At 41.7% G+C, this 27,581-nt stretch overlaps 1 protein-coding gene across 2 annotated transcripts in view; it reads left to right on the top strand.

Annotated features, from left to right (window-relative positions):
- The window catches only part of SNAP23 (synaptosome associated protein 23), an 815,608-nt gene that overhangs the window by 187,232 nt on the left and 600,795 nt on the right, over nt 1-27,581 (top strand). For both annotated transcript variants that reach the window (XM_044074077.1, XM_044074078.1), the window contains exon 2: nt 19,931-20,043. In XM_044074077.1, coding sequence (XP_043930012.1) covers nt 19,987-20,043 — 57 coding nt within the window. In that variant the 5' untranslated portion in view covers nt 19,931-19,986. The remainder of the gene's footprint in view (nt 1-19,930; nt 20,044-27,581) is intronic.

Raw genomic sequence — 27,581 nt, forward strand, 5'->3', positions numbered from 1 at the left:
TCCTCTGGTCTCTTGTTCCTTTTTAAAGGTTCATCTTGTAGCTGTTTCAGCATGTCTGTGTATGGATCCTCCCCTTTTCATCTCTGTTTGCTGTAAAATGGTTTCTGAAAGGCGTTTTTATACTGGAGAAAAATTCATAAAACCTTGGGATCTTAACTTTATGCCGGAGAAATTGACTGTTACTTTGAACCTGCCCATCAAGCTAATCTAAGGTTATTGACTTAAAAATTGTACTCCTTATTGATCTGACATCTGCAAGAAGAGTCTTTTGAGTTGCAAGGTCTTGACTTGGTGAACTCTGTGATTTTCCATAGGGATAGGGTCTCTTTAATTCCTCATTCATGCCCAGAGTGATTTTAGTTTATTTTGAATCAAACCACCAATTTTCCAGTTTTCAACCCAGAATCTAAAGACCCGGGGGGAAAGGATTCTACATACTCAGGGTGTGTATAGGCAACTCTGGTACAGTCTTGACTGAACTAACTAAGCTCTTGAGGAGAGCTGATCAGCAAATTCTTAAGGGGCAAAAAAGGGATACCCTGTGTCTTAAGCAGACTATTTCTAGGTGTTAACTGTTTTTGTTTCCAACATGGTGAATCCATTCCAGGCAGTATCGAGGCACATTCAACTAGAGCCTTGTCTTTAATGGGGTGGACTCCAGAAGCATTCTGGAGGCAGCTTCAAAGTCTTCTGCACATACATTTACAAAGTGTTACAAACTGGATTCCTTTTTGAGGTCCAGGTGTAGCTTTGCTAGGAACATTTTCCAGGGTCTCTTCTGTCTGTATCCTTTCTTCCAGATTGGGTAGACTTCAGCAATAAACCCATATGCAGCAAGTGGGATTGGTGAACATAGTACAGTTAAGTTGTACTTGCCCATAACAATAGATGTTCGAATTTCTTACTGCTGCAGAAACTGCTGCCTCTCTCATTCCCTCTAATATTGTTGGGAAATAGTTTGTTGGTTATTTCTGACTTGTTCAAGATGAGTACGCAGCTTAACATGTTGGACAAGAAAGTACGTAAGATTTTCCACTCTAACTGCTGATTTTTCTTTCCTCCTGTCTGACCAGTCAGCAGTCAGAGTGGAAGGGTGCCAGAGCTTTTGGAAGTTAACAGGTTATTGTATATTGGGCAAGGATCAGCTCATATACCTTAAAGGAGAACTGCACCCACAGACTAAAGTGGGTTTTCCATCATGTCTTGATGCCTACATTTTAACACCACTTTGAGACTACATGTACACTTCATATATTTGTATAGAATTCTAGAGTTTGTCTCATGGGACCTAGCATATTGATATGATTTTGATTTTCCAGTCTAGTTCTAAGTATCCTACAGTGCAGTGTTGGGCTTAAAAATATTGCGTCATGCAGGCGTCAAGGCTCCACAGGTCTTATCACTCCTATTAACTTTACATGTATTTTCAGACATGCCTTGCTTTCACTCAGTTTAATGAACATTTGTTGTTCAAGTAGTACCTGAAGGGCAAACTGGGGTAATCACCCAGAACAGTGTTTTTTGCAAGGTGGCTAATTTTCAGTCTTCTGTTTTGTCGGAGTTGTAGTCCTTCAACTCCTCTCCCCTCCCCCTGAACACCCCTCCACTCCTTCTACCGGTCCAAGTACTAAAACTAATTTGAGCTGCTTGCTGCTGTGATTGATAGCTCACAGCAGGTGAATAAACTCATGTGCTGTTACCATGTACTAGCCTTTTCCTACTGCCATTGGACACTGCACTACACCCATCTCTTTCTAACATTAAATTGTTTTCCATACTCCCTACTAATTGGTAACGGATTGTTTGGCAAACCTTGCAACTTCATTGTTCAAGAACTCCTGAGAAAGCCAAATAAAATAATCAAGACAAAGGCTCTAAAATCTAGATTTGTTTTTCTTTAGCAGTACTGTGGCTGTCTTAAAATGAGTTTTTGCATCAACATGTATTTTCTTTAAAACTGTAATGTAAGTGTATTGTATCACATTACTGACTTAAAGTAATCAGCATTACTTTACTTGAAATAAGTTATGAGGAACATGTCAAAAGTCTGATTAAAAAATCAAGAGCATTCTGCAAAATCGGGGCCATTTGAGATGTATGCTCTTGGGCCATTTACCTCTTATTGTACTGTTGTATGTACTTGCTCCCTCCGGTTGATCTCTTGTGACTGGAAGACTTACCCATGTTGTCTGTAACAATTTTATTACACCAAGAAACCATAATTAATACATCACCTCTTATTTATTTGTCCCACACTACTTGACTCCATAGTAACTCAGGATGCAGGACCTCATTCACTGGATTTCTTTCTGATTCCAGTCCCTTCAGGTTTTCAGAGAGTTGCTATGCCGATCCTGTGCATTCCTTTTTAAATATCCACCCTCTTATTCGTAATTGCTTATCTAAAGATGCTTGTTCTGTTCCCTTCCTTTTTTACTTTACCGTTGTAGTGTTAAAGATCCCATGGTATTTATACCAATGATGGTGAGGTTGTTAATTACAAGGACCTCCAGGTTCATATCCCTGCATCAGAAAACAAATCTAAGTACATGCACTGACTAGACCAGTACTGCCTTGCTTGACTTAGAATGCATTACTTGTCCATCTCAAGTTCTTCCAGTATGGGAACAGATTCTGTAAGTACTAAATGGCGGTGTTAAATACTTGAATGCACAAATGCCTATTCCTTGTAACAACACTGTCATAATCTCACAGCACAGTGTGCATCTGCAAATATAAAGCTATAGCTGGCGTGCGAATGGTTCACACACTCGTTCATGTTATTTCATTGTGGTAAGTTAGCATAGCAGTTAAATAAAAACAAAATCTGTAGCAACTGTTGCTTTATGCAAATAGTACTAGTACTCTGCTCAGCCCCTCACCAGCAATTCTGTGGCAAGCACACCCAGGAGGCTGCAACAACAAACTGGGCAAGTTCTAACATGTTGTTAATCCATCCATCCTCAACCCCTTTTCCCATTTTGCACATATGGTTGGGGTGTCACTTTTGCAGTGACAATCCTCTTGAGCCAAGGTTTACACCATCGGGTGGCTAGCCCTGCTGCAGTAGTTAATTTGTGCTGCTCACTCACTCACACACACTCACCTGCGGCCAATTTAGAATGCCCAGCGGGTTGTTAATGCATATCAGAAAATTGTGCATACATAAACAAAAGATTAACGGGCAAGTCATTTACTGGCTGCTTATTCTTATTCTGGAACTTAAGTTTGAGCCCCCCCCCCCCCCCCCGGTCATTCTGTGGGTCTGAAAACCAGATTACTTAGTGTACTTACCTTCCTTGTTAACAGTGCTGCACAAGAATTACCCAGTCTTATAAGTTGGCTGATTACAAATTAATATGGTATTGATTTACAGTAACTTCTGTTTGCTATAGTTCCCAAACAAAAATTATGGTAAAATGCCAGATTTGATCCCACTTACTGACTTCTGCATTCCTGGGTAATGTTTTGTGTTTTTCTGTTGAGACAGTACAGCACAGCATTATGAAATGCAGTAGTTGAACATAAGACTGCTTTGGGGGGGGGTCAGTGTGTGTATGTGTATGTAACTAAGCAGTTTCATAAACTGTATTGTTTTTTACATTTTTACCTAAAAGTACTTACAACTTTAATTTTCTACATCTTTTCTTGTTATAAACATTGAATGAGGTATGGGTTGTATCCAGATTTTTGGTATAAAGAGAAAATTAAAGGCTTTGACAATTGGCTAAACACCTTGTGTTCATCCAGAGAGATCTAGTATGTCTGCTACTTCCTCAACACCAGGATTTTGTGTTTACTAATAGTTTAGACTTGGCAGAAACTGTTGGTGTGTCCTTAGTGTTCAGAAGCCACATGTTTTCACGACGGATACCTAGAGCCCTTCAAGAGGAGATTCAAATCACCCTAAATAAGATCATATATCTATCATAGTGTGCTACAAACCTCCTCTGTGTCTTCAGAAAAATTACACATTCCTAAATACTCTAGATTTGTATATGCAGATTATTCCACCACTTTTAAAAGTTTAAGCAAAGAATATAATTTAATAATAGCAAGAAAATACTGGCTTGTGTCCAGCTGCTGTTGTGTATGCCAGTGCAGCCAGTTTTCTCCAACACCCAGTTGGCCTTGCCTTACTGCTAAGCATTTCATTAAATGCACTGCTTCTGCTGTACCTTGTGATTAGGTTACCCTGTCTTCAGCTGAGCAGCTGTCCCCTACAACTGTTCTCCCTTGTCACCCTCCAGACATGTATTTCACTCTATTTCTCCGTAAGACTAAGCAGCTCTGTAGAAAAGTAATAATCAGCAACGCTGTGTAGTCTGAAAAACAACTCAAAGAATAAAAAGTATTTAATACTAGGTTTTGGTTACCTTCTAGATAGTTCTGTAAACAAAATAATTTCTAGATACTTTCACACATCAATCACTTGCATGTCTCACTGGTATCTCGCGAAAACCTCCAGCAAATCCTACACACAATACACTACACAACAGTGATATACCTACACCTCATCTCTCTACTACTCTCCACCACACTTAAAACCTGAATAACTATCAAATTTAGATTTCTCCAAAGACTAAATCACTGACCAACCCACACCCCCATACACCACTCACAGCAGCACCCTCCTTTTTTGTTTCCTCACAAATCCTCCATCCTGTTTAGCTACAAATGTGCAAAAACTAACCTGAAAACAATATACCACCTCCTTGTGCCCAAACCCAAATCTAAATGGGACTTCTATCTCTGTCGCTCAGTCACTCAGTGGAGAGGTCCATCTAAACTCAGGCCGTCCTATGTCACAAGCTGCATCAATATCCTCCCCAAACTTAATACCTGTAGCTACAGAGAAATCTGCCAACCAGATCAAAAAACAGTTGAAGTCTGCAAACTACGAACCTAGAAAACAGGACGTCCAAGTGAGATAGTCGCACCAAACACTTCAGTGATGTTTCTCGTTTAAAAAGGGGGGGGGGGATTGAATAATATTTGTAATGTTATGCATGTATGGTCTATTTGCATAGCTGCACCTTGTTCAATAATGTTATTCATGTAATTGTGTTGTGTGTAGACAGCTCATACTAGTGTCTAAATTATTTCTATAAGTTTGTACTGTTACTGGTGGATAGAATCACATTAGAGAACCACGACAGATTGCTGCTCGCTATATTTTTATCTGTGACTGCATAACTGTCTGGGGTTTTGTTTTCTAATGTTCTTCCAATTGGCTCAGTGTCTGCATATACTAAGTAGTGGTTCAGGACATTGTCCTGCATGTGGTAGCTATTTGCTCAGTGTGTTTTCTATAATCTTTGTAATATATATTTACCATCTCAAAAGTGCTTACTCCTCTCTGTACTCTTCTTTTCTAGACCTAACACCACTCTTAAGTATTCAACTGCGGTACCACCTTTAACATTCTTATAAGAAAAGCGCAGTCCTGGACTGTCTGCAAACAGCTACAGATAACTTTGAGTATGTGTCTACCTGTTTGAGCCAATCTTCATTTTCCCCTGGAGAGCACTCTGCTTTGGCTGTAAGCAGTGCCCCCCCCCCCACCACACACACACACACACACACACACACACACACACACACACACACACACACACACACACACACACACACACACACATCTTCCACTTTCTCTTATTCCCTTCTGTTAGCAAATAGTATCCATAACTGATCAATACTGTGTGTTTGTTAATTTAAACTATGACCGCAGTAACCTACTGATACAAGGTTATCCTGTTTTTCCACCTGAGAAAGTAAGAAATGACTTGGTTTCAGAGCAGTCTTTGGTCAATTGTGATTGTTTCTTAACACATACTTGTCTTTGCTTTGTGATTGTTTCCAGCCCCTCATACAAGAACCTAACAGGGTCTCTACCTGCTTCTCTCCCCACCCTGCCCCCTATTCCCTCCTGCCCCCAGTGGTCCCACCTTTATTGCACTCAAACCCCTCCCATCTTTCCAATAGCTAACCACAGCGCTAACCCAACACTACCTCCTCCATATTCCCTCTACTATCACACCTCCTCAACTAACATGTACAAGCATACCGTTCCATTGCTCACTGCATGCACTCTCCTTGCATATCTTACATCCTACCAAAGCTTCATCATTCCCCCACTCAACCACTACCACTGTACTACTACTCACACCACCACTCATGTCTCACCCATACTCAGCTCCCCTCCCACCAGCTCAAGAACCATCCCTATGCACCCCCCACATATTCTACCAACTATATTACTCAAAAGTAAAGCATCCCTACAACTTAACATAGGAACCCTCGCACCATACCTATTACCCACAGAGCACAATCCATAAAGTTTCCCTTATAAACAAACACATTCAAAAACTGAGAAAACTAATAATCTCATGCATATCAAAACTAGCCCTAAGTGGAGACATCCACCCCAACCCTGGCCCTACCATCTCCAACCCCGACATCCACCCCAACCCTGGCCCTACCATCTCCAACCCCAATCCTCATAATCAGACTAGAAACCACAACTTCTCCCATATTACAGCCAATAGAAAGCCAAGTGACTTCCTTCTATTAAGCCTAAATGTTAGAAGTATATCCAACAAAGTCCATGAACTCCATGCCACCATAGACTTGTACTCCCCAGATATAGTCATCCTGACAGAAACCTGGCTAAAACCTCACATTACCAGTGAGCAAATACTCCCTACAGGTTACGGCATACTATAAGAGTAGACTGGCTAAACAAAAAAGGAGGTGGTGTAGCTATAATATTTAAACAGCATCTAAACATCCAGATCTTAAAATTATCAGCTCCACAAATAGGCAATGAAGAAATAATATATACCAACCTCAAAATTAACCAAAACAAAACCATCAACATAATTGGATGCTACTTCCCACCTGGCCAAAACATTCCTCCACTAGAAAACCTCCTCAGCTGGTCTACCCACCATCTCCCCCAAGAAACTATCATCTTAGGTGATTTTAATATTGACTGGCAATCCAGTTCTGGCAACAATCCAACCCATCATGTACACCTTCATGGCTTCTTCACCCAACTAGTCCAGTCACCAACAAGGATAAATAAAAACTCCAGCAAGCACACTATCCTGGATTGGATACTAGTCAGTAAGAACCCCCAGTCATATATAACAGGCTGCTTATTAGATAGCCTCAGTGATCACTCCCCAACATTCCTACTCAAATACCTGTACCAAGCTAATCCTGTCATCTATCGTCAAATACGTAAAAAAATAAACTTTAATCCACTCACATTCATCTCTTCCCTCAAAGAATGTAACTGGCATGCTCTTAAGTACCTCAGTCTAGATGACGCAGTTGAATTTTCTAATACTACCTTCCTGAACATCCTTAATTACCATGCCCCCATAAGATTTTCCAGAACCAAAGCACAACCCTCCCCATGGCTACAGAAAACCACCAAGTCAGAAATGAAAAACAGGGATAAAGCCTGGGAGCACTGGCGCAAAACCAAAACCCCCTCAGCTAGACAGAAATTCCTAGAACTACGCAATAGTCAAAAAGCTAATAAAACAGGACAAATTCCAATACTACCAGTCTGCCCTAGACTCCTCACAACACAGCCCCAAACAATTCTGGTCCTCCATAAACTCCATCCTCCACCCAGGTAAAGTCAGTACCCCTCCTCCTAACATACCTCACTTCTCAGAAAATATTGCTACCTCATTCAACACGCACTTCACCCAAACCATACTATCACTAGCTAAACAACACAACCCCCCTCCCCTCCAAACCCACACCTTCAACTAGTAATCTCCCCACTGTCTTCTCTTTTTCTCCTGTACCTACCTCCAACATAAAAAAACTCTTAACTAAACTTAAACCCACCAAATTAGCAGCAGACAACCTCCCAAGTGAATACCTACAAATCGCAGCTGATGCTCTGGCCTACCCAGTATCCATCTTGATTAACCGATCTCTGTCAAAGTTACGTTCCCACATTGTGGAAAGTCTCTCATATAATTCCCCTCCACAAAGGCGGACCCTCTGCAGAACTAACCAATTACCGCCCCATAGCTATTCTCTCTCCACTCTCCAAAATACTAGAGAGATGCATATACTCTCAGGTCTCAGACTACCTCCTTACTAACAACCTCCTTTCCAGTACTCAGCATGGTTTCCGACAAACCATAGCACCACCACTGCCTTACTCTCCTTTACTAACACTATCCTTCAGCATAAAAACAATGGCTATCTCTCCTCTGCTACTTTCCTAGACCTATCTAAAGCATTTGGCATGGTCCCACACAAACAACTTATCTCTGTCCTCAATAACCTATACTTCTCACAATCAGTCACCAACTGGTTTCAGAGTTACCTGTCTGACCGCCAACAATCCATTGTATGGCAGAATGACATATCTCCCCAACTACCTGTCTCCATAGGGGTTCCCCAAGCATCCATCCTTGGACCCCTACTCTTCTCTGTTTACACCAATAATCTAGCCTCTGCCACCAAACATGGCACACTCATCCAATACGCAGATGATTCCACCATCATCTGCTCAGCCCAGTCCCTACCCAAACTGCAAAAAGTCACACAGGAAGCCTTTTCCTCTGTTGAAACATGGTTATCCGATGCCCAATTAATACTCAACCCAAACACAACTAAACTACTCATCTTCCAACCCAATAAACATACTCACAACAACTCTCACTTTAGCATCACAGCAAAAGACAACACCACAATATACCCAACTGAACACACCAAATTGCTAAGAGTGGAAATAGACAATAAACTAAAATTTGACGTTCACATATCCATGACCATAAAAAATGTCCACAAAAAACTAGGAGCATTATACAGAAATAAACAATTTCTCACCAAAGCAGCAAAGATTTCAATAGCAAATTCCCACCTTATCTCCACCCTACTTTATGCCTCTCCAGTATATACCAACCTAAGGCAATGTGATCTAAACAAGTTAGAGACCTGCTACAACAAAATCACCAAATTCGCCACAGGGGCATCCTACCGTAGTCACCACTGTCTCTCACTTGCTGAACTGGGCTGGCTTGAACTCCCTCACCTCCTTCAGTGGTATCAACTCTCACTCGCCCACAAACTAGTAAACCATCCACTAAATGTCCCATCCCTCCAGAATCTACTCCAACCCTATCGCACCACCAGACCACTAAGATCCAGCAACAAAAATCACTTGCAGATCACTAAAGCCAATAACTCTGGTGGTGAAGCACTATTCTCTTGCATCATAGCTAAATTATGGAACTCATTCCCACCCACAATTACCTCCGTACCATCATGCACCAACTTCAAAACTTTATTAAAAGCGCACCTAAAAACATGCTGGCTATGCCCTTGCAACTCCCACTCTAATATCATTCACCCCATCCAACTACTACCTTTCTTTCCACTCCACTAACTACCTTGATTATAGCAAGCTCAGATGCTCATAAGCCTAGTACTTATTATACAGCAGGAACTTCTCATTGTTGCATTTGTTAATGCCTGTTATGTACTTCACAGATAAAGATTCTAGTTGTCTACTGATGTACTATGTTCTTCATCTGTAAATATGTTGCAAGTAATTTCTATGTTAAATTGTTAATCGCTATGTAATCCAATGTAACTACTGTCTGTTTATTTTACTGTGGAGCTTTTCTCCCCGGGCCTCCGCTGAAAATGGACCCACGTCCAGTCGGACACTCCCGGTCAACAAATTTAAATAAATAAATAGGTTATATGACGTATAGCAGTATATGTAAAGTGTAATATTTACAAATGTGAACGTGTTAGTACAGTTTGATTACTTTTATATAAGTAAGTGTGTGTGTATGGATCCCATCCTAATTGCCGAAATTACAGTACTCCAAAACTCACTTTGCCGAGACCAGTTCTCTGAAACTCCACTAGTCTGAAATGGCACTCTACCGAATTTCATGTCTGCGAAATGTCTGCTTTCATGCTGTCTAGTGCACCATACCAGTTATGCAGGTAGGTGTACAGTTTGTTGTCACTGTAGTGAAATCTCGGAGTTGGTATATATAATTTGCAGGGGATGGGGGGTGCAGCCCCCCCACACACATATGGGGGTGTAGGGGGGCTTTCCCCCTTGCAGAAATTAGAGAAGAATAAAGGATTTGTTGTAGTCTGTTCTGACTTGAACAAGTTGGCTCTCTTTGCAGTTTTCAGTAGCATCATATGTATATATGTGTATATTTGTATGTAGGTACATAGTTTATGGTTTGGAAGGTATATAATGCCTGTATTATGTCTCTCATGTTATGGCTTTATTGTATTTGATCTCTGTGTAATTTCGCACATTTAATGCTTATTTACCTTTCTTGTAAAACAAAATTGCAACTGGTAAAGTTTGATATTACTAATGAGGGCACTCCTTCAGTGATGCAACTGAAAGAGTACATGAGGAATGCTGTGTGCAGAGGCAGACTCTATCCCAAAAAAAAAAGGCAAGGCACAGCGTCATAAATTAGGCAACTGCAGTTGCAAAAGTGTTATGACTCGCTTTGCTAGCTGTCATCTGTAGAGATATTAGTTATCAGGAATAGCATTTAAAAGCCAAACATACATTATTATGCAGAGTCCATCCCAACTAAAAATGCTATGGAATGCAAAGTCTGAAATCTCATTTTAGGCGAATGCTAGTCTGACTAGATCCTGCCATACCCAGACAAGCCGTGAGAATGTCTGATTGCAAGTATTTTGTCCAGGTTTTATTTTGCTAAGTAAAGAAGTTTTGGACCTTACACAGCTACTTTTGGAAAGGGACAGTGCAGCTGTGATATCACAGATTGTGTGGCTCCCTGCTTGTTTTGGAGTAGAATGCAAGATTGAGAGTGAACTACAGCAAGTTAGTAGTCATCCTGACTTCATCCTTTTGGAGACGACAACAAGCTTTTCCGAGGCTCAAGATTTGTTCACTTAGAGCCAAGCCTTTACAGTACTACTTGAGAAACAGTTGGATTAACTGTATTTAAATGCTGAACTGTTCATTCTGTTTAGATCAGTCGAGAAATAGGGATGAAAAGTGCAGAAACTGAGACATTTGGAATGGTGTCCCATTGAACATCTACTCCTTTATGAAGTGCAGCTTACACAACTATACTTTCTTGGAGATTTCCCTGTTTTATACATCCCTTTTTCTTTTTCTTAACCCTTCTTGTATTGGCTTTTGTCTCTTGAGCCTTTTCTTCCTCCTCTACCCTTGGTGCATAGTCAAGTCTTCCAGAACTGTTTCCACAGGTGCCTTTTTTGATTTCTCCATTCCACTGTTTTATACAGTTTTTCCTCTAATTTCTGAAATGTCCCTAAAACTTTTATACGGTTTCTGGTTATTTTTCTTATTGTAAGCTCCCCAAAGGTTTTATAACACCCATTTCAAGTTCCTGTTTAAGTCATTGTGCTAATATTTTTTGATAATTTGAGTACAAAAACTGTTTCCTTTACAGCAATCTTTTCTGCATATTATCCAAATATTCCTTTATTTTCCCTTTAGCTCTCCTCAGTTGCTCCTCCCTATTGTTCTGTGAGATTCCCCTTCATCTGCTATACTTAAGTTTTGATAACCCCTCTAATATTTATTGTTACTTTTCCATATCTTTCTTTCTTCTATTACATTTTTGATTTTATCCTACTTCCTAGCTATCCCCTGTGAAGAAGTTTGTATCTTCCCGGTAACCTCTTGAATCATTTTAACTACTCATTCCTTGAAGTCCACTCTTTAACAAGAAGGAAATGTGCTGGTGTCTCTTTTAATTTGATTTCTCTTTTTTTTTCTTTATCTTGGTCTTTTTTTCATGCACAATCTGATTGTTAATTTTGTTTCAGAAGGGTTCAGGCACCTAGGTAGCAAGACATTTTCTTTTATATGGTTTGGGACATGACTGAAGTGGCATTCAGCTACAGGGAAATATAGCTGCTGTGAATTATCCGTCATATTTGACCATCATGTTGCAATGGTTGTTAGGAAATCCTTTTTACCTTGCCCAGCTCATAGCAAAAGGTATTTCTAGATCAAATGAAGTCCTCACCTCCTTGTACTCTGCACACCTTATACCCTTCACTGAGTAGAACACCCCCTTTGAGATGTGTTGCTAAGCATGCTTAACAACTGGAAAGACCTCCAAGGTTTGCAGCTTAAGACTTGAACTAACAAGAAAGACTCTAGGTTTTATCTCTAAACTCTTTCATATACACTCCTTAGGGGTGATCATTGCCTTGGTTATAGAGCTGTGAGGTCCATTTGTGATGTATGGATAATTGTCGCAATTAGGTAGCTACATCTGCACACTTTATATGTTCTAAAGTTAGGTTTAATCATGCGGCAAGTGCTTATTAGAGAAGGTGATCCCTATTGCAGGGACACCATACCATTCACTCCTGTCCCATCTCGTATGAATGTAATCCAATTCACAAATGTAGGCGTATGTTAATTAATGTCTTTTTTTTTTTTTTTTTTAATGTATTATGCTGGAACTTTTCTCTCCTGACGTGCGCTGAAATAGTTTGTGACTAAATCCATTCTGATTAAACCCAGTAAACAAAAGCAAAATACATTTCTGTTGCCCTCCCAGATATAAGAAACAATTTGCATGCTCTTAGTTAACTGTCTAGCCTTACAGGATGTGCACTGGCTACCCTTAAATGAATAAACTAGGTTATGCACTCTTTTTATACCGAAGTGCTAAGTGCTGTTAGGAATGCATCTGCTTGCAAAAGTATTCCCTTCAGTGTGTTAAGTCTTGTTTTTACTGAACTGTTTGCCATTTTCTTTAACTACTTATAGTATTTCTCTTTCTTATTCAAATGACACTTGAGATTATGGATTAGTCATTTCCTGATAATGGTTGTAATGTATAGGCAGTCTCTGGCTGCAGAGCTTTGCTGGTGGAGAGAAAAGACAGTAACAGTTTCTCAGCATTTGAAAAGTTATTTCATACATTTATAAAACAATAATTTTTACTTGGCTTCTGTTTTATAGTCTGCTTAGAAAAGAAGAAAAACATTTCCTCCTGTGTGCAGTACAACCCAAGAAAATTAATCACCACTCCCCCAACTGTGTAACGCTTGGGGAAACCACAATAACACAAACACTAGCAGTCCACTTTCACATACTTCCCAGTAGCCCAAGATCCAAACATTTATATGTTTACATCCTGCCTTTATTTTGTTACAGTATAAAACACCAGTCAAGAAAAGTACTTTATTTTTAACCTCACTAGCAGAAACCGCAGTCGCTAAGACTTGCCATCCCCACCACAGCTGTGAAATATCTCTGCATATTGTACAGAGATACTTTACAATTTAACATGCAATTTAATAAAAAAAAATGCACATTACTGTTTCATCTTTGGTCCCTTAATTATCCTTCTGAACATTTAAAGACAAAGTGGGAATTTATGCTTTAGAGTCCTGTTACTCCTTTACTGTAATCCACAAGCTTTTAGTCATTTTAGCCAGTTCTTTAAAAAGCACAAATAGTATAAAGACTGCATCTTATGTCAGTGACACTTCACAGTTCATTCTTTCACATTGTTGCTGGTCTGCTGCTTCATCTTGACCACCCAACATTGGTCTGTGGTTCAAGTCCAAAGTATTGCAGAGCTTTCAAGTCAACGTGTGTGTGTGTGTGTGTGTGTGTGTGTGTGTGTGTGTGTGTGTGTGTGTGTGTGTGTGTGTGTGTGTGTGTGTGTGTGTGTGTGTTTTTCTACTGAGTCCTAGGCAAGACACTGATTATGAATCTTCAGATCAGGTTTCTATTTCTTCTGATTCCTCTTCTGAACATGAATTTTCTGTACCACCCTATGAGGATTCAGATGCAGAGGAATCCATCCCATCTGCATCTCCCCCTGAAGATTATTCTTTTGGAGAAACCTTGCATACTTTAAGGGAACATTTTCATTGGGAGAGTCAGGATTTCTCTGAATGGAAAAAGAGGCTTAGGGATTTCCTTCTTCCTCAGCATAAGCCTTTGGCTATACCTCCTGTATTGGACATTGTTGATGCGTTTTCGGAATCAAGCATGGCTCCAGATTCCTACCCACGGCTCCTAGTAAGCCAGACAGATATTACAGGGTTGGCTCCCACAAATTTTTATTCAAAAATCCTGCTGCTGACCCTGAAACTGTCTCACAGGGTCCCAAAGGTGTAAAGGCCTCAACAGCTAAGAATCCTACCCCCTCTGATAGAGATTCCAGGGCGCTGGATAGATGGGGAAAGAAAATGTATACATCTACAACCTTGGCAATTAGGGCCTTAAACTGCCAGTTTCATATGCTTAAATATCAACAGCATGTTCTGGGATTATTGAAACAGAAAATGATGTTGATTCCTGACTGTGTGGAAAATAAAGAATTACAGGAATTATTGCATGCAGCAGAACAGGTTGGAAAGCATACTTTGCAATGTGGTTTTGATTCCTTGGAGGCCTCTTGCAGGGCCGCAGTTACTGGATCTGTGATTAGAAGGCATGCCTGGCTCAAGGAGCAAAATCTGCCTGATCATGTTAAAGCTAAATTGTTGGATGCCCCTTTACAGCATGATACTCTGTTTGTTAATAAGGCAGAAGAGGTTTTAAAGAAAATGGAAGACAAAGCTAAGTCTATGCAAACTGTAAAAGATTTCCTACAAGTACAGCCACCAAGATTCAGTAGACACTGGACTACAAAAATTGGTCCTTTCCTGTGTCCGACAGAGCCTCACAGGGCAAATCCAAGCGCTCAAAAGGCACTAGATACTAATCACAGGGTTCTTACAGGTCAAAGCAATGAGATGCCTCTACCTCCAAATCTGGAGGAAACAAAGCACAACCCTCCGGTAAACAGTCTCAATGACTTCCCTCTGCCATCACCAAGCACTTATTTTTTGGCAGCCCCCTTAGGGGAAAATTAGTACTTAATGCTCAAAATTGGCAGTTGATAACCCAGGACAAGTGGGTATTAAACATAGTATCCCAGGGATACACATTTCATTTCCATACCTTGCCATTTCCAAACGGTTGGCCAGATCTGCCGCAAAATCAATGGGCAGAGGCACAGAAACAAGTTACGTCCCTCATGGATATGGGGGCTATTCAACCAGTACCAGAACAGGAAAAAGGGCAAGGGTTTTACTCAAGACTGTTCCTGGTACCCAAAAAAGACCATGCCTGGCACCCAATACTGAATTTATCGATTTTGAACACATTTTTGGACATCCCAAAATTCAAAATGTTGACTTTGCAACAGCTTCTGCCCATGCTGGGCAAGAACGCTTGGTTAGTGACTAGACTTAAAAGAGGCATACCTGCATATCCCAATAAGGGAATTGTGCAGAAGATACCTCCGCTTCAAGGCTGGTTTTATGCATTACCAATTCTCTGCACTGTCGTTTGGCTTATCTACTGCGCCCAGGGTCTTTACAAAGTGCCTGGCACCAGTAATTGCATTTTGCAGACAAAGAAGCATACAAATCTATCCTTACTTGGACGACTGTCTCATTCAAGCAGAAGACAAGGACAATCTTCTTCAGCATCTGGCATTTGTAAAAAGGCTTCTAACATGCCTAGGGTACACAATAAGTGAAAAGAAGTCACAACTGGTACCCTCTCAAAAGATTACATTCCTGGGTGCAAGCTTGAATACAACTGCGCAGATGGTTTACCTTGACACCAGACAAGCAAAGGCAACGGACTATTTACTTCAAACAGATGGCAACAAAAACCCAGTTATCTGCAAGACAAATTCTGCAGGCTTTGGGGTTCATGGCATCCTGCATTCTACTAATTCCCTATGCAAGACTGCATATGAGGAAACTATAGTGGTATCTAAAAAGTTTATGAAGTCAACATTGTCACAGTCTGGAAACAATGATTCCTCTCATTCCCTGCCTACAACAGGAGTATCTTTGGTGGACAGAGACATGTCACCAGAACATGGGATGGTCTTTCACTCTACCCCCTGCCAACCAAACCCTAACTACAGACACATTAAACTATGCTTGGAGGCCCCACCTGGCATGGAGATGCATTCAGGGCATATGGAGCTCAAAACAAATGCATCTGCATATCAACTAGAAAGAGATGTTAGCTGTTCAGAATGCCCTGACAGCCTTCAAGGACTTACTTCATCCAGGACAACACCATGGTTATGTGGTACATAAACAAGCAGGGGGGTACATATTCCTACCCCCTTCACAGACTAGCCATGGCATTGTGGGAGATAGCCTTGACTTACCAAGTGCATCTTCAAGCTCAATTCCTGCCAGGAAAACAAAATACTCTGGCAGATGACCAGCAGAAATCTTATGGACCCTCATGAGTGGAAACTGGATCCACAAGTCTTCAGCATGATAACCGAGAAATGGGGCAGTCCGGACATCTATTTGCTTCTCCCTAAAATTATCAACTGGACAAATTCTGCACAAGGACCTGTCAGTCTACGCCTTTACTCCTCTGCCCCTTCTTCCCAAGGTCTTGCTAAACGTCAGACAGGAAAAAACAGAAATGATCCTAATTGCCTTGGACTGGCCTTGCCAGCACTGGTACCCAGTTCTAAGGAATAGGTCTCAAACCCTCCTTGGTACTTGCCTCAAATAGCTCATCTACGGTCTCAGCAGAGCATTCAAATTCTGCACAATCGGCTCCAAACTCTGAACCTGGCAGCATGGCTAATCATGTAATTATTCAAACACCTCTCAGTAAATCTGTGATGGATGTAATTTTGGAAGCCAGAAGGCCTAGTACTAGAAAATCTTATGCTGATAAATGGAAGAGATTCTGTGCTTGGAACCAAGCACAAGGGACGGACACAGCAAAGCCAAATATTCCTCAGATTTTACAATACTTGACTGAGATGCTTGACCAAGGGCCTATCCTTTTCATCAATAAAAATCCAGGCCTCTGCCATCTCGGCTCATTACAACACAGAGCCTCCCATTTTTTCTCATCCTCTGCTAAAACAGTATCTCAGAGGGGCCAAAAATTGAAGGCCTCCCAGAAGATCACCAACTCCTGCATGGGACCTCAATTTTGTGTTGGAAAAGCTCACCCTGCCTCCATTTGAACCAGCAGCTACTGTGGATATAAAGTTTTTATCTTGGAAAACAGCTTTCCTTCTGGCAATCACTTCAGCAAGAAGAGTTTCAGAACTACAGGCCCTCATGGCTGTGGAGCCTTTTATTACATTTTACCCGGACAGGGTGTCCCTCGGGACCAGTCCTTCCTTTATGCCTAAGGTGGTATCCAGTGTGGCACTTAACCAAACTATTCACCTGCCAACCTTTTACCCAAATACGCAGAACAAGGGGAGCGGATTCTGCATTCCTTGGACATACACAAACAACTAAGATTCTACTTAAACAGGACCAAATCTCTAAAAGTCTGAGCAGCTACTGGTGGCATTTGCTGCAGGATCAGAGGGGAAGGCATTTTCAAAGTGGATAAGCCATTGCATTTGTTTCTGCTCAGCAGCTTTTCTCAGAGGGGTGCCAACCAAAGACCTAGAAGCTGCTACTTGGAGCTGTGTTCATACTTTTACAAAGCATTATCATTTGCCTCTCTTCTCTAAGTCCAGGGCAGGCTTTGCCACTGCAGTTCTGCAGGGCCTTATAGCCGCTCCTAATGCTATTTAGTTCCAGGCTCCCATCCATAACTTTGGGATTCTACCCAAATGTAATGACTGCAACAGTGAAACACTAAGAACGTAGCACAGGTGTGTACACTCTACATAAATGTAGATGTTCGAGTGTATTCACTGTTGCAGTCCAGGTTACCCACCCGCCATCCCCCTTTTTTCTAGAACTTCTCTTTCCTGCACTATATTCTACAGCCTTTGCGGTGTATTTGCTTTTAGATGAAGGTAAAGTTTATGTTACAATATATATATATATATATATATATATATATATATATATATATATATATATATATATATATATATATATATATATATATATATATATTTCAATAAGACAATGGTGTCGGCTGCATGTTTTTTTTTTTGCTCACCTGACATCTGGGCCAAGAAAAACTGAAGAGAATGGTGTCGGCTGCATGTTTTATACCCCTGACGACCTGACGTTATGGAAGAGGAGACAGCAACCGATGCAGGACCCAAGACTTTAATATTCAGGCCGACTGAGGGCAACCTGCCAGCAGAATACCCAAATGTAATGACTGCAACAGTGAATACACTCTATCATCTACATTTATGGTAAGTGTACACAACTGTACTTTTCTCTTTTGCCTGGTGAATGGTGAGTAATCATTTTCCACAAACACACTAGCATCCTCAATTTATAATGCTTTACACTTTTGCCACAGTTTTATCAGGCTTGATTCCTTCTGCTGTTATGTCTGCATCATTACTGCTATAAGTCTTCTTTCTCATGACCGAGCTCATTTGGAGCGTACACACTGTCCTTTCAGTCAACAAATCCTGCTTTGAACTAGTTGGTTGTTTATAATTTCCTAAAGCGAGTGTAGTCTATCCCTTCCAGTTTGTGGTAAAGCAGTAGTGTCTGGGATACGTAGCTGTCTCACCAGCAGGTTCTGTTTGTATCCCAGGCAAGGTTTACACCTTTAGAACGGGTAATTGTGGTGGTGTTTAGTTGATATGCAGTCATAGTGGGGTCCAATGACTGCTTGTATGCCAGGCAAATGTCTGTCCTCAATGGCCTGTAGGAGATGGAAATCAGGGATAGGGCTTTGAGGCAGTCTGCTTAGGTCAAGTTATTTACGCTAGTAATTTTTTTATTGAGAAACCTCTGGATGTTCCAGTTCTTGGATGTAGCTGGTTAGTTATGTACCAGAGGTGGCACTGTTATCAATGATAGGTCTGATGAATGCTGAGTACAGTTTAACAATAACTTCATGGACATAGTGAGTTCCTCACTACCATCGATGCATGATGGTTCAAAGGCTAGATTACTATCTGTGTGTCCTTGACTACCAGATTAACTTACAGGTATGTTGTCATCAATACAATGGTTACAAGGGATGGCGGCCTTCCAGCAGTTCACTATTTTGTATTTATTGACATTCAGTTGTAGTCCATAGAGTTGACACTAGCAATTTCTGTAACAGCTCTTCTTGGAGAACATTAGTGTCATTGGGGAGGGGGGGGGAGACTAAGTGGAGTGCCTAGCTATCCACTGAATGTAGTGGAGTGTATTTGGGAGGAAAGGTCCATGCTTGAGAGTAACTCATGTTATCAGGAGCTGTTAAAGAGCATCAGCAAAGCTCTTTTGTCTCCTTATGCCCCTTTCTACTGACAATCCAATATTCCACTTCAGGAGCGCAGTTGGTCCATTCATTCTTTTTTTGTTGCTAGGGATATGGGCTGGCTATTTGTAGTGAGACATTATACTGCAAGTAGCCCTTCCCCCTTTGTGCTGGTTCCAGACTTGCTTTTTGGTGTCTGGGCCAAGTACGGCAAATGTCCCCCACCTCTATGTTGGTGCATCTATTTGGCTTTCCCACCCTTTTAGGGTGTGCATTGGGCCAGCGCAAGTTTAAGCTTCTTTAGCCCTGGCCACCTGGGTGGAGCATCAGCAAACATAAAAGTGCAGGCAGAATGTATTTGATGTGTATATGTCAGTGTCTAAGATAATTTGAAATGAGCACAAACATTTAAGTTTTTGTTGTGTGATGGTGACCGGGCTGGACAGCAAAATTAAAGTAACTTGAGACTGCTTTCTGAACATTGTGACATTAAGTTTAACTTGATAAATGTCTTTGAAACATGTTTAGAAAATGTGCGATGGAACATGACTGTTTCAGAAAATACTTTGTGAACAGCTTGATACTGTAGATAAAATGGGTGTAGACAGCATTATTTAAAATACTGTGGTGTACGCTATTTTGAAATGTGATTTGAAGTCAGAGGACTTCCTTCTTTGTTTTTTAGTTAGTGTCTTTTTGTTCACACAGGAAAGCCTAGTAATCCTATATTTCACCATCATCTGCTTTGGTACTCTTTCCACATCATGGCTGACATGACAGCAGAAGAGATCCAAACAAGAGCAAACCAGGTGACTGATGAGGTAAGAAGCACAACTGTAATGTCTTCCAATAGTAACTCTTCACATTCTTGAGCATCTTGTGAACTTGTCTTTGTTTTTCAGCAGGTGAACTTAACTAGATTTTACTGAGAGCTGGTGCATCTCCCCATCTCCTCTTATGCAGCCCTGACCATCAGTGCCCCCTGTCCTTTGTCAGGTCATCCTGCCCTATTGTCTGTGGACCACATTTACTCATTTTTCCCTGAACTCTACCAGAGATCATATGCAGGACGTACCTAGGTGACTTGTCACCCCCCCAATCCCCAGGGGATGGGCATGCCCAAGCAGCAAATGGAACTCTGGTCACCTGGGTTGTAGTCAGGGCCTTATCTGTTCTGTATCACAGTGCTGGTCTGGCATCTGTCTTGTTTTCTACCCATTTTGGCATTCAAAATTTTTCCCTCACTATAGGACTTGCTGCTTACTTGGTCTATTTGTCTGCAGATACATTTATTTTATTTATTTATTTTACATTTGTTTACCGGGATAGTCCGACTGGATACATGTCCATTTTCAGCTGAGGCCCAGGGAGAAAAGCTCCAAAGAGACAAACTTACATAGATTACACAAGAAGTTAGATAACATTAGAAAATATTAAAAAAAAGTGATTATATACAATGGTTTAGTAGTGTTCCCTAGTAGGGACTCACAATTCTCATGGAAAGACGCAATTAAAAGCAAGCGACGTCAGATTGGATGTAGAGCTTAGTGACGTAGTTGCATGTTATGATATTTACAGATTATGCTTTCAGTTTATAACATAATCCAGGTTGGTACATGGGCAAAGCCAGTTCACTTTGAGATACTGTTTGAGGGTTTTTTTGAAGAGACTTTTGGAGGATTTTAGGATTATATAGTTTGGCAATGAATTCCAGGTTTTGCCAACAAAGTTGGCAAACAGGGATTCACCAGCAGAGTTATTAGCTTTGTGGGTTTGGACCAGTAGTATGTTGGCTGACCGTAGGGATCTCTGGTTGCTATATGGCTTAATAATATTTATAAGTGAGGGGGTATCCTCAGAATGGTACAGAATTTTGTGCGCGGTTTAGAACTGATTGAATTGAACTAAGCTGGGCAGTTCTAGCCAATCTAGTTGTTTCAGGTTCTGGTAATGGTGGGTTCTATAGGTTCATAGGTGTGTACTAGGCTAATGGCACTGGGGCCTTTACAAGCCTAGGCCATAGGATTACCCTGGTATCATGCCACCTGACCTTAGTTCCCAGTGCCTCTGTCGAGTAAAGTCACTGGAGTGATCTCTGGGGTGAATTTTCTATTTCCCATCCACTCATCAAGATTTCTCTTGAAGTGGGCCAGTGAGGTGGTCTGCTTGACATGTATGGGAAGTCTATTCCGTAGCATGGGCAGTCTCTGAGTTATGAACCTGTCCCTCCAGCATGTTCTGTTGATTATGGTAATGAGGTTGAGGTTTCTGGAGTGTGTTGTGTGGAGGGATTGCGATTTCTTTAGATGTAGCATTGGGTCAGACATGGCTTTGTAAGTCAAGCAGAGATCGCCTCCAAGTAGGCTATATGAGACAGAGAATAGTTGAAGTTTTTTGAGTCTGTCCATGTAGGACAAATGTTTAAGACCTAGGATCTTCTTTGTGAGGTACTTTCTGTACTTTGTTGGACACTGCAACAGTAACACTTATGATGAGCATAAAGTGCATTTGTGCGAGTTTACTCTGTCTAGAACCATATATGTTATAGCAGGATGACTACTGCACCATGGTGTGCTTCCGTTCAATCTCCTTTCCGTCTCTTGTAGCTCCACTTGTTTTCAGTAGGCTAAGGTATCCTTCCCTCCTGTCCCTTGGGCAAGACAATTGTTGCTTGGTTTTTAGCTTTAAGCCCACTCGCTGAGTATTATTATTTTTTTTTTTTTGAGTGAGGGGAAAACAAATGGGGTAATGTGTGATCACCTGTTTATCTTGCGGTATGCTCTTACTTCATTGCGTGGAAGAGGCTGGCCCAGCTCAAGGGTGTCCAGAAGCTTTGGAAATCAGGCCAGGAGTATGGACATTGTCCACAATATATTTCCTAAACATTATGTACGATTCTGAAGCAGTAGTTCTATTACTCTAACATCTACATTTACAGTGAGTATGCTTACAAAACTGTACCTTTTCATCCTTTGATAAGGCAGATTCCCCTATGCTTTCTCTTCTTTCTCTCAAGTTCCACATCTCTTTTGAAAATTAAATTAGTTTTTTTCCCCTTATTTTAATCTGTCTTTTTGAGAGAGGTGAATTTCAAGATTCTCTTTTTGAGAGAGGTGAATTTCTAGATTCTCTGATTCTTGGTAATAGGGAACTCCTTCCTGCCATAGTCAAACATGCTCCTCTCTCAGGGTATCACACTTGTTATAGATTCTCTGGTCACTAGTTCTTGTCGAGGTTGCAAACGTGGGTGAGGCTGCATGAAGCACTTGTCTGGTAGACTTGTTTTGCTTAGAAGGAAGAGTGCCTTTCAGTACCCCAGTAAGTCATTTTGCAACTTCTCCTTACCAGTCTCAAGTTCATACATGTCTTGATTCCGTTTTGTTTTTTGAAGAACTCCTCCATGATATTCTAACTTGATATTGGTATGGTTTGCCAGTCCTTATTGGCAGAGTTGAAGTACATGTCCTAGAAAATGATGTCCCTGATGGCGGTTACCTCTGATTACAAGACACTGGAGTTGGACACACTTAATGTAGGTAACCTTATTTTTTTTTCCAGGGATTAAATATGTTCATTGAAATTTTCACTGCCACAATACTGACTGTTGCAGTTGACTTCCCACATAAGGAAATTTACTCTTAAAGTGTCTGAGGGAGAAGAAAAGTGAGAAGGCAGAGGCACTGCATGAGAGTCTGACAGCTCCTCCCAGACTCAAAATCTCTTCTGTTGGCAATGTGCCTTCTGAGACTCCATAGTAGCATCTGTTGCTGCCAAAGCCACTGGCATGACTTCTTTTGCAGCCAACATGCTGTTTACCCAAAGCCTGTCCTTACAAGTTGAAACTAATTGTCAGCTAGTCCTGAGGTCAGTCTCTGTAGGCCATAGGTTCCAGTGCCTGTCTAGGTATCTGTGAGGAAAAGGGTGTTGTCCTTGCACTATTTTCTTGGGAGGAGGTTGAATGAGACAAAGTGGAGGTTTTGTTTATCTGCCCATGAATTGAGTCATTTGGTTCCAAACATGAATGTGAGAGGCTTAAGCTTAAATGGGCATCAGATAGCTTCAACTTGAGCTGAATGGGCCCTCCTCTTCCTCCAACCCCTTCCAGGCATTTCTTAGGGACATCTAAAGTTGGTGTAAGACATCGGAGATTTTTTTTGAAGTCTGTGCAGAAAAAAAACGTTGTTGAACTTTGTGTTAAGGCTGCTCCATAGGGTTCACATAACTTAGACTTCAAGGTGGACAGTCTGGCCTGTGGAACTAGATTTGTTTTCCCTCTCATTTGGGGTCAGACTCTGGTGGTACCTTATCCCCTGCCTCCTCAATTACAAGTTGACCACAAAGGGAAGACTGGTGGCCCTTGGCTCATGATATCCAAAGGAAAGGATATAAATTGGCAAGACTAATCTCAGTCCACGGTCCCCCGACACCCCCCCCCCCAACACACACTTTTACCTTTTGCCTTACCTTTTCCATTTCTTGTGAAAATAGGTGGTAGAGTGGCCCATTTCTTAAAGCATTGGAAGGCCATCTTACAAGACAGGTGGATGCTGCAGATGTTAAAGCAAGGGCACAGACTGCATGTTTATAACGTCTGTGGTCCAGATGGAGAGGGAATGGCAAGCAAAGGAGAATAGTATGTCTGGAACTGAATTCATCCTGAAGCCTTGAATGAGTACCTTCACAAGATGGACCCTTTTTTACAAAATCTCACCAAGGCTACACTGATATATGGACTGTATTTTATGTAGTGTACTTCATGGACAGAAGTATTTAAAAAAAAAATAAAAAAAGACAGCTGGGTACACAAGTCCCTGGATAAAAAAGTGCCCAATCCTGGTAGGTGCACTGGTGCCAGGACTGGAAAAAATGGCAGTGTCGAATCCTTAAGACCTGGAAACATGCCTACAATGGGGTTAGGCAAGGCACAGGGGGACGATGGGTCTCTGCCTTGGAGAAGGAAATGGTAGACAAAAAACACAAAAACTGACTGGTCAAAAAAGTACTGTAAAGATGATAGAATGGGCAACTGAGGATAAGAAAGAAATGATGTATTGTTACTATTATGCAAGAAGCCCAGAATTTCTGGAAAGAAGCTATTCAGAAAGGTTACAAGAGGGGGGGGGGGGCGTGGCCAAGATGCACTCAGAGTAACAGCACTTCTCTTCAGCTTTGTCTATTCCAATTTTCTCTGACAGGATTTTTAAAATATATCTATCAGAAATCTGGATTTTTTTATAAAAAGATACATTATACTTTATACAAGGATAGTATAAAAAATTATTTTTGATTGATGTTCTTCATCTCACATTGCTGCAGTCCTAACACTTGGGTAGTCCGCTGTCCACGGTCGGCCCGAATATCAAAGTATAAGGCTGACGTCGGTCAGGGAGCATTTAACTGACGTCAGGACGTCAGGGTACAAATGCGCATGACCGGCGTCATATCCTCAGTCTTTTTTGCCGCATGGTCCGATGCAGAAGCAGCATTGCAAGTGCCGGTTGGCGTTCTGAGATTTTTCTATTTAGAAGTTTCAGACCGAGTTCAAAGTTGGCTAAGTACCCCGTTGGGGAATATTTTTGTTTTTTCTTGCCTCAGTCATTTACCGGATGTCAGAAAAGTTAATAATTGCGTTTCTTGTGGGAAACAGATACCGCATAGAGATTATCATACTTTGTGTATTCCTTGCTTAGGGCCTGAGCACGACGTTGTTGGCTGTCGCTCTTGTGCTAATTTAATAAACGCACTATAAAGAGAAGGTTGGATTGTGCAAGGTTAGTCTTTGGGAAGCGGTGCAATTATAAAATGCCGTCGGATGCTCCGACGCCCGCTTCCTCGAAGAAGCGCAAGGACAAGACAGTTAAGCCTAGGCTAGAAGAACCGTCTGTGCCGGACGCCGGTTCTTTAGAGGTGTCAGTGGAGCCGGTGGCTCCACCGGAGATTTCTTTGTGTTCACAAAGTGAAACTTTATTATTGCAAGATGTGGCCTCTCAGGAGGCAAGTCAGGCTGAGGGGGCTTCTCAGGTTACTATACTCCCCTCCCTTCCTAAGGTGGTTAGGCCCTCTCCTTCTGTTACTAAGGCTTCTCCCAGGGGCAGGCCAGGTTTAGCTTCAGCTGGTGTTACCCCTAGCTCTTCAGGTACTATGCCCAAGAAGCATATGCTTAAAATGGCAGAAGATTTGATTACTTTGATTAGGGGTTCTATGCCCCTCCTGCTAAGAGACCTAGGGTGGAGCCTGAGCTGGGGGTTTTGAGCAAGCTTCAGATGTTTCAGAGTCTTGGCTGAAGACTTGCAGGAGTACTCTCCTTATTCTGATTCTGATGTGGATGATTCTACTCCTTCTGCTACTCCTCCTGAGGATTTTTCTTTCTGAAACTCTTCATTCCATGAGGGAGCATTTTAAGTGGGAAGGTCAGGACTTCTCTGATTCCAGGAAAAGGCTTAGGGAATTTCTGTTTTTACCCCAGCATAGGCCTTTGGCTATACCTCCTGTTTTGGATGTAGTGGAAGATGTTTTTACAGAGGCTTCTCTTAATCCTGATTCTTTACCTCCTGCTCCTGTTAAACCGGATAGGTATTACAGGGTGCCTGACGTTCACAAGTATCTGTTTAAAAGTCCTAGGGCAGACCCAGAAACTGTTAGCCAGGGGCCTAAGGGTGTTAAGGCTTCTGTTGTTAAGAATCCGGTTCCTACAGATAAGGAGGCTAGGGCCTTGGATAGATGGGGAAAGAAAGTTTATACTTCTTCCACTCTTGCTATAAGGGCTCTGAATTGCCAGTTTCACATGTTGAAATACCAAAACTATCTCCTTTCACAATTGAAGTCTAAAGTTGATGCTCTGGCAGTTGGTATTGATTGTAAAGAGTTGCAAGATTTAGTCCATGTTTCTGAACAGGTGGGTAAGCATTCTTTGCAATGTGGTTTTGATGCTGTACAGGCCTCGTCTAGGGTGGCTGCCACTGGGACTGTTCTTCGCAGGCACGCCTGGCTGAGGGATCAGAATTTGTCTGAACATGTTAAAACAAGGATTTTAGATGCTCCTTTACAATCTGACGTGTTGTTTGGGCCTCCTGTTGAGACAGTCTTAAAGAAAATGGAAGACAAGGCTAAGTCTATGCAGACTGTTAAAGATTTTTTGCAAGTCCAGCCTCCAAAGTTTAGTAGAAATTGGCCTACTAAGGGGTGGACGTATCCTTCTTATGATTCCCAGTCTAGGGGTAGATCTAGCCGGGGTAAGGGCAGACCTCAGGGCTCTTTCCCGCCTAGAACAGGGAGTTCTCCCGCACAGGCTTCGGGTGAGGGCAGGGGTCAGTCCTTTCGTAAACAGACCCAATGACCTACCTTTTCAGCTGCCAGAGCCTGCTCGTCTGGCAGCACCTTTGGGAGGAAGGTTGGCACTCTTCAAAGAAAATTGGAGTTTAATTACCCAGGACAGATGGGTATTGGATATCATACACCACGGCTACAGGTTTTATTTCCATACCTTGCCTCCTTTCAAAGGCATGCCAGACGTTCCTCCTCAACAAAGAATAGAGGCTCACAGACCAGTTTCTCTGTTGCTCCAACTGGGGGCCATACAGCCGGTCCCTCTGCCAGAAGTGGGCCTAGGATTTTATTCTCGCCTGTTCCTAGTACCGAAGAAGGGGAACACGTGGAGACCAATTTTGGATTTATCTATCCTCAACACTTATCTGGACATTCCCAAGTTCAAAATGTTGACGTTGCAGCAGCTTTTACCTCTGCTGGGCAAAGATCATTGGATGGTAACTTTGGATCTCAAGGAGGCTTACCTTCATGTTCCTATCAGACTCAGTTGCAGAAAGTATCTGCGTTTTCGAGCTGGGACTTCTCACTATCAGTTCTCTGCATTGCCCTTTGGCTTATCTACTGCCCAGAGTGTTCACGAAAGTTCTGGCTCCAGTGATGGCTTTCTTCAGACTAAAAGGAATACAGATCTATCCTTATTTGGACGACTGCCTGATTCTGGCTCAAGGAAAGGAAGAGCTTCTTCGTCATTTGGAGTATGTGATAGCAGTGCTAAGATGCCTAGGGTATTCTGTGAACGAAATAAAGTCCAGTCTAGTACCCTCTCAAGACATGTGCTTTCTGGGTGTGAGACTGAATACAGCAGCCCAGATGGCCTTTTAACCCCGGACAAACAAAAGAGTCTATCCCTTTACTTCCATCAACTATCTCATCAGTCCGGGCTGACTGCAAGGACAGTCCTTCAAGCCTTAGGGTTCATGGCATCTTGTATTCTGGTGCTTCCCAATGCCAAACTGCATATGAGGAAGCTACAATGGTATCTCAAAAATGTATGGACACAGCACTGCCAGGATCTGGACACTGTCATTCCAAT

This window comes from Protopterus annectens, chromosome 6.part0 (genome assembly GCF_019279795.1).
Source record: "Protopterus annectens isolate FY-2018-M chromosome 6.part0, PAN1.0, whole genome shotgun sequence".
Classification (NCBI taxonomy): Eukaryota; Metazoa; Chordata; order Ceratodontiformes; family Protopteridae; genus Protopterus; species Protopterus annectens.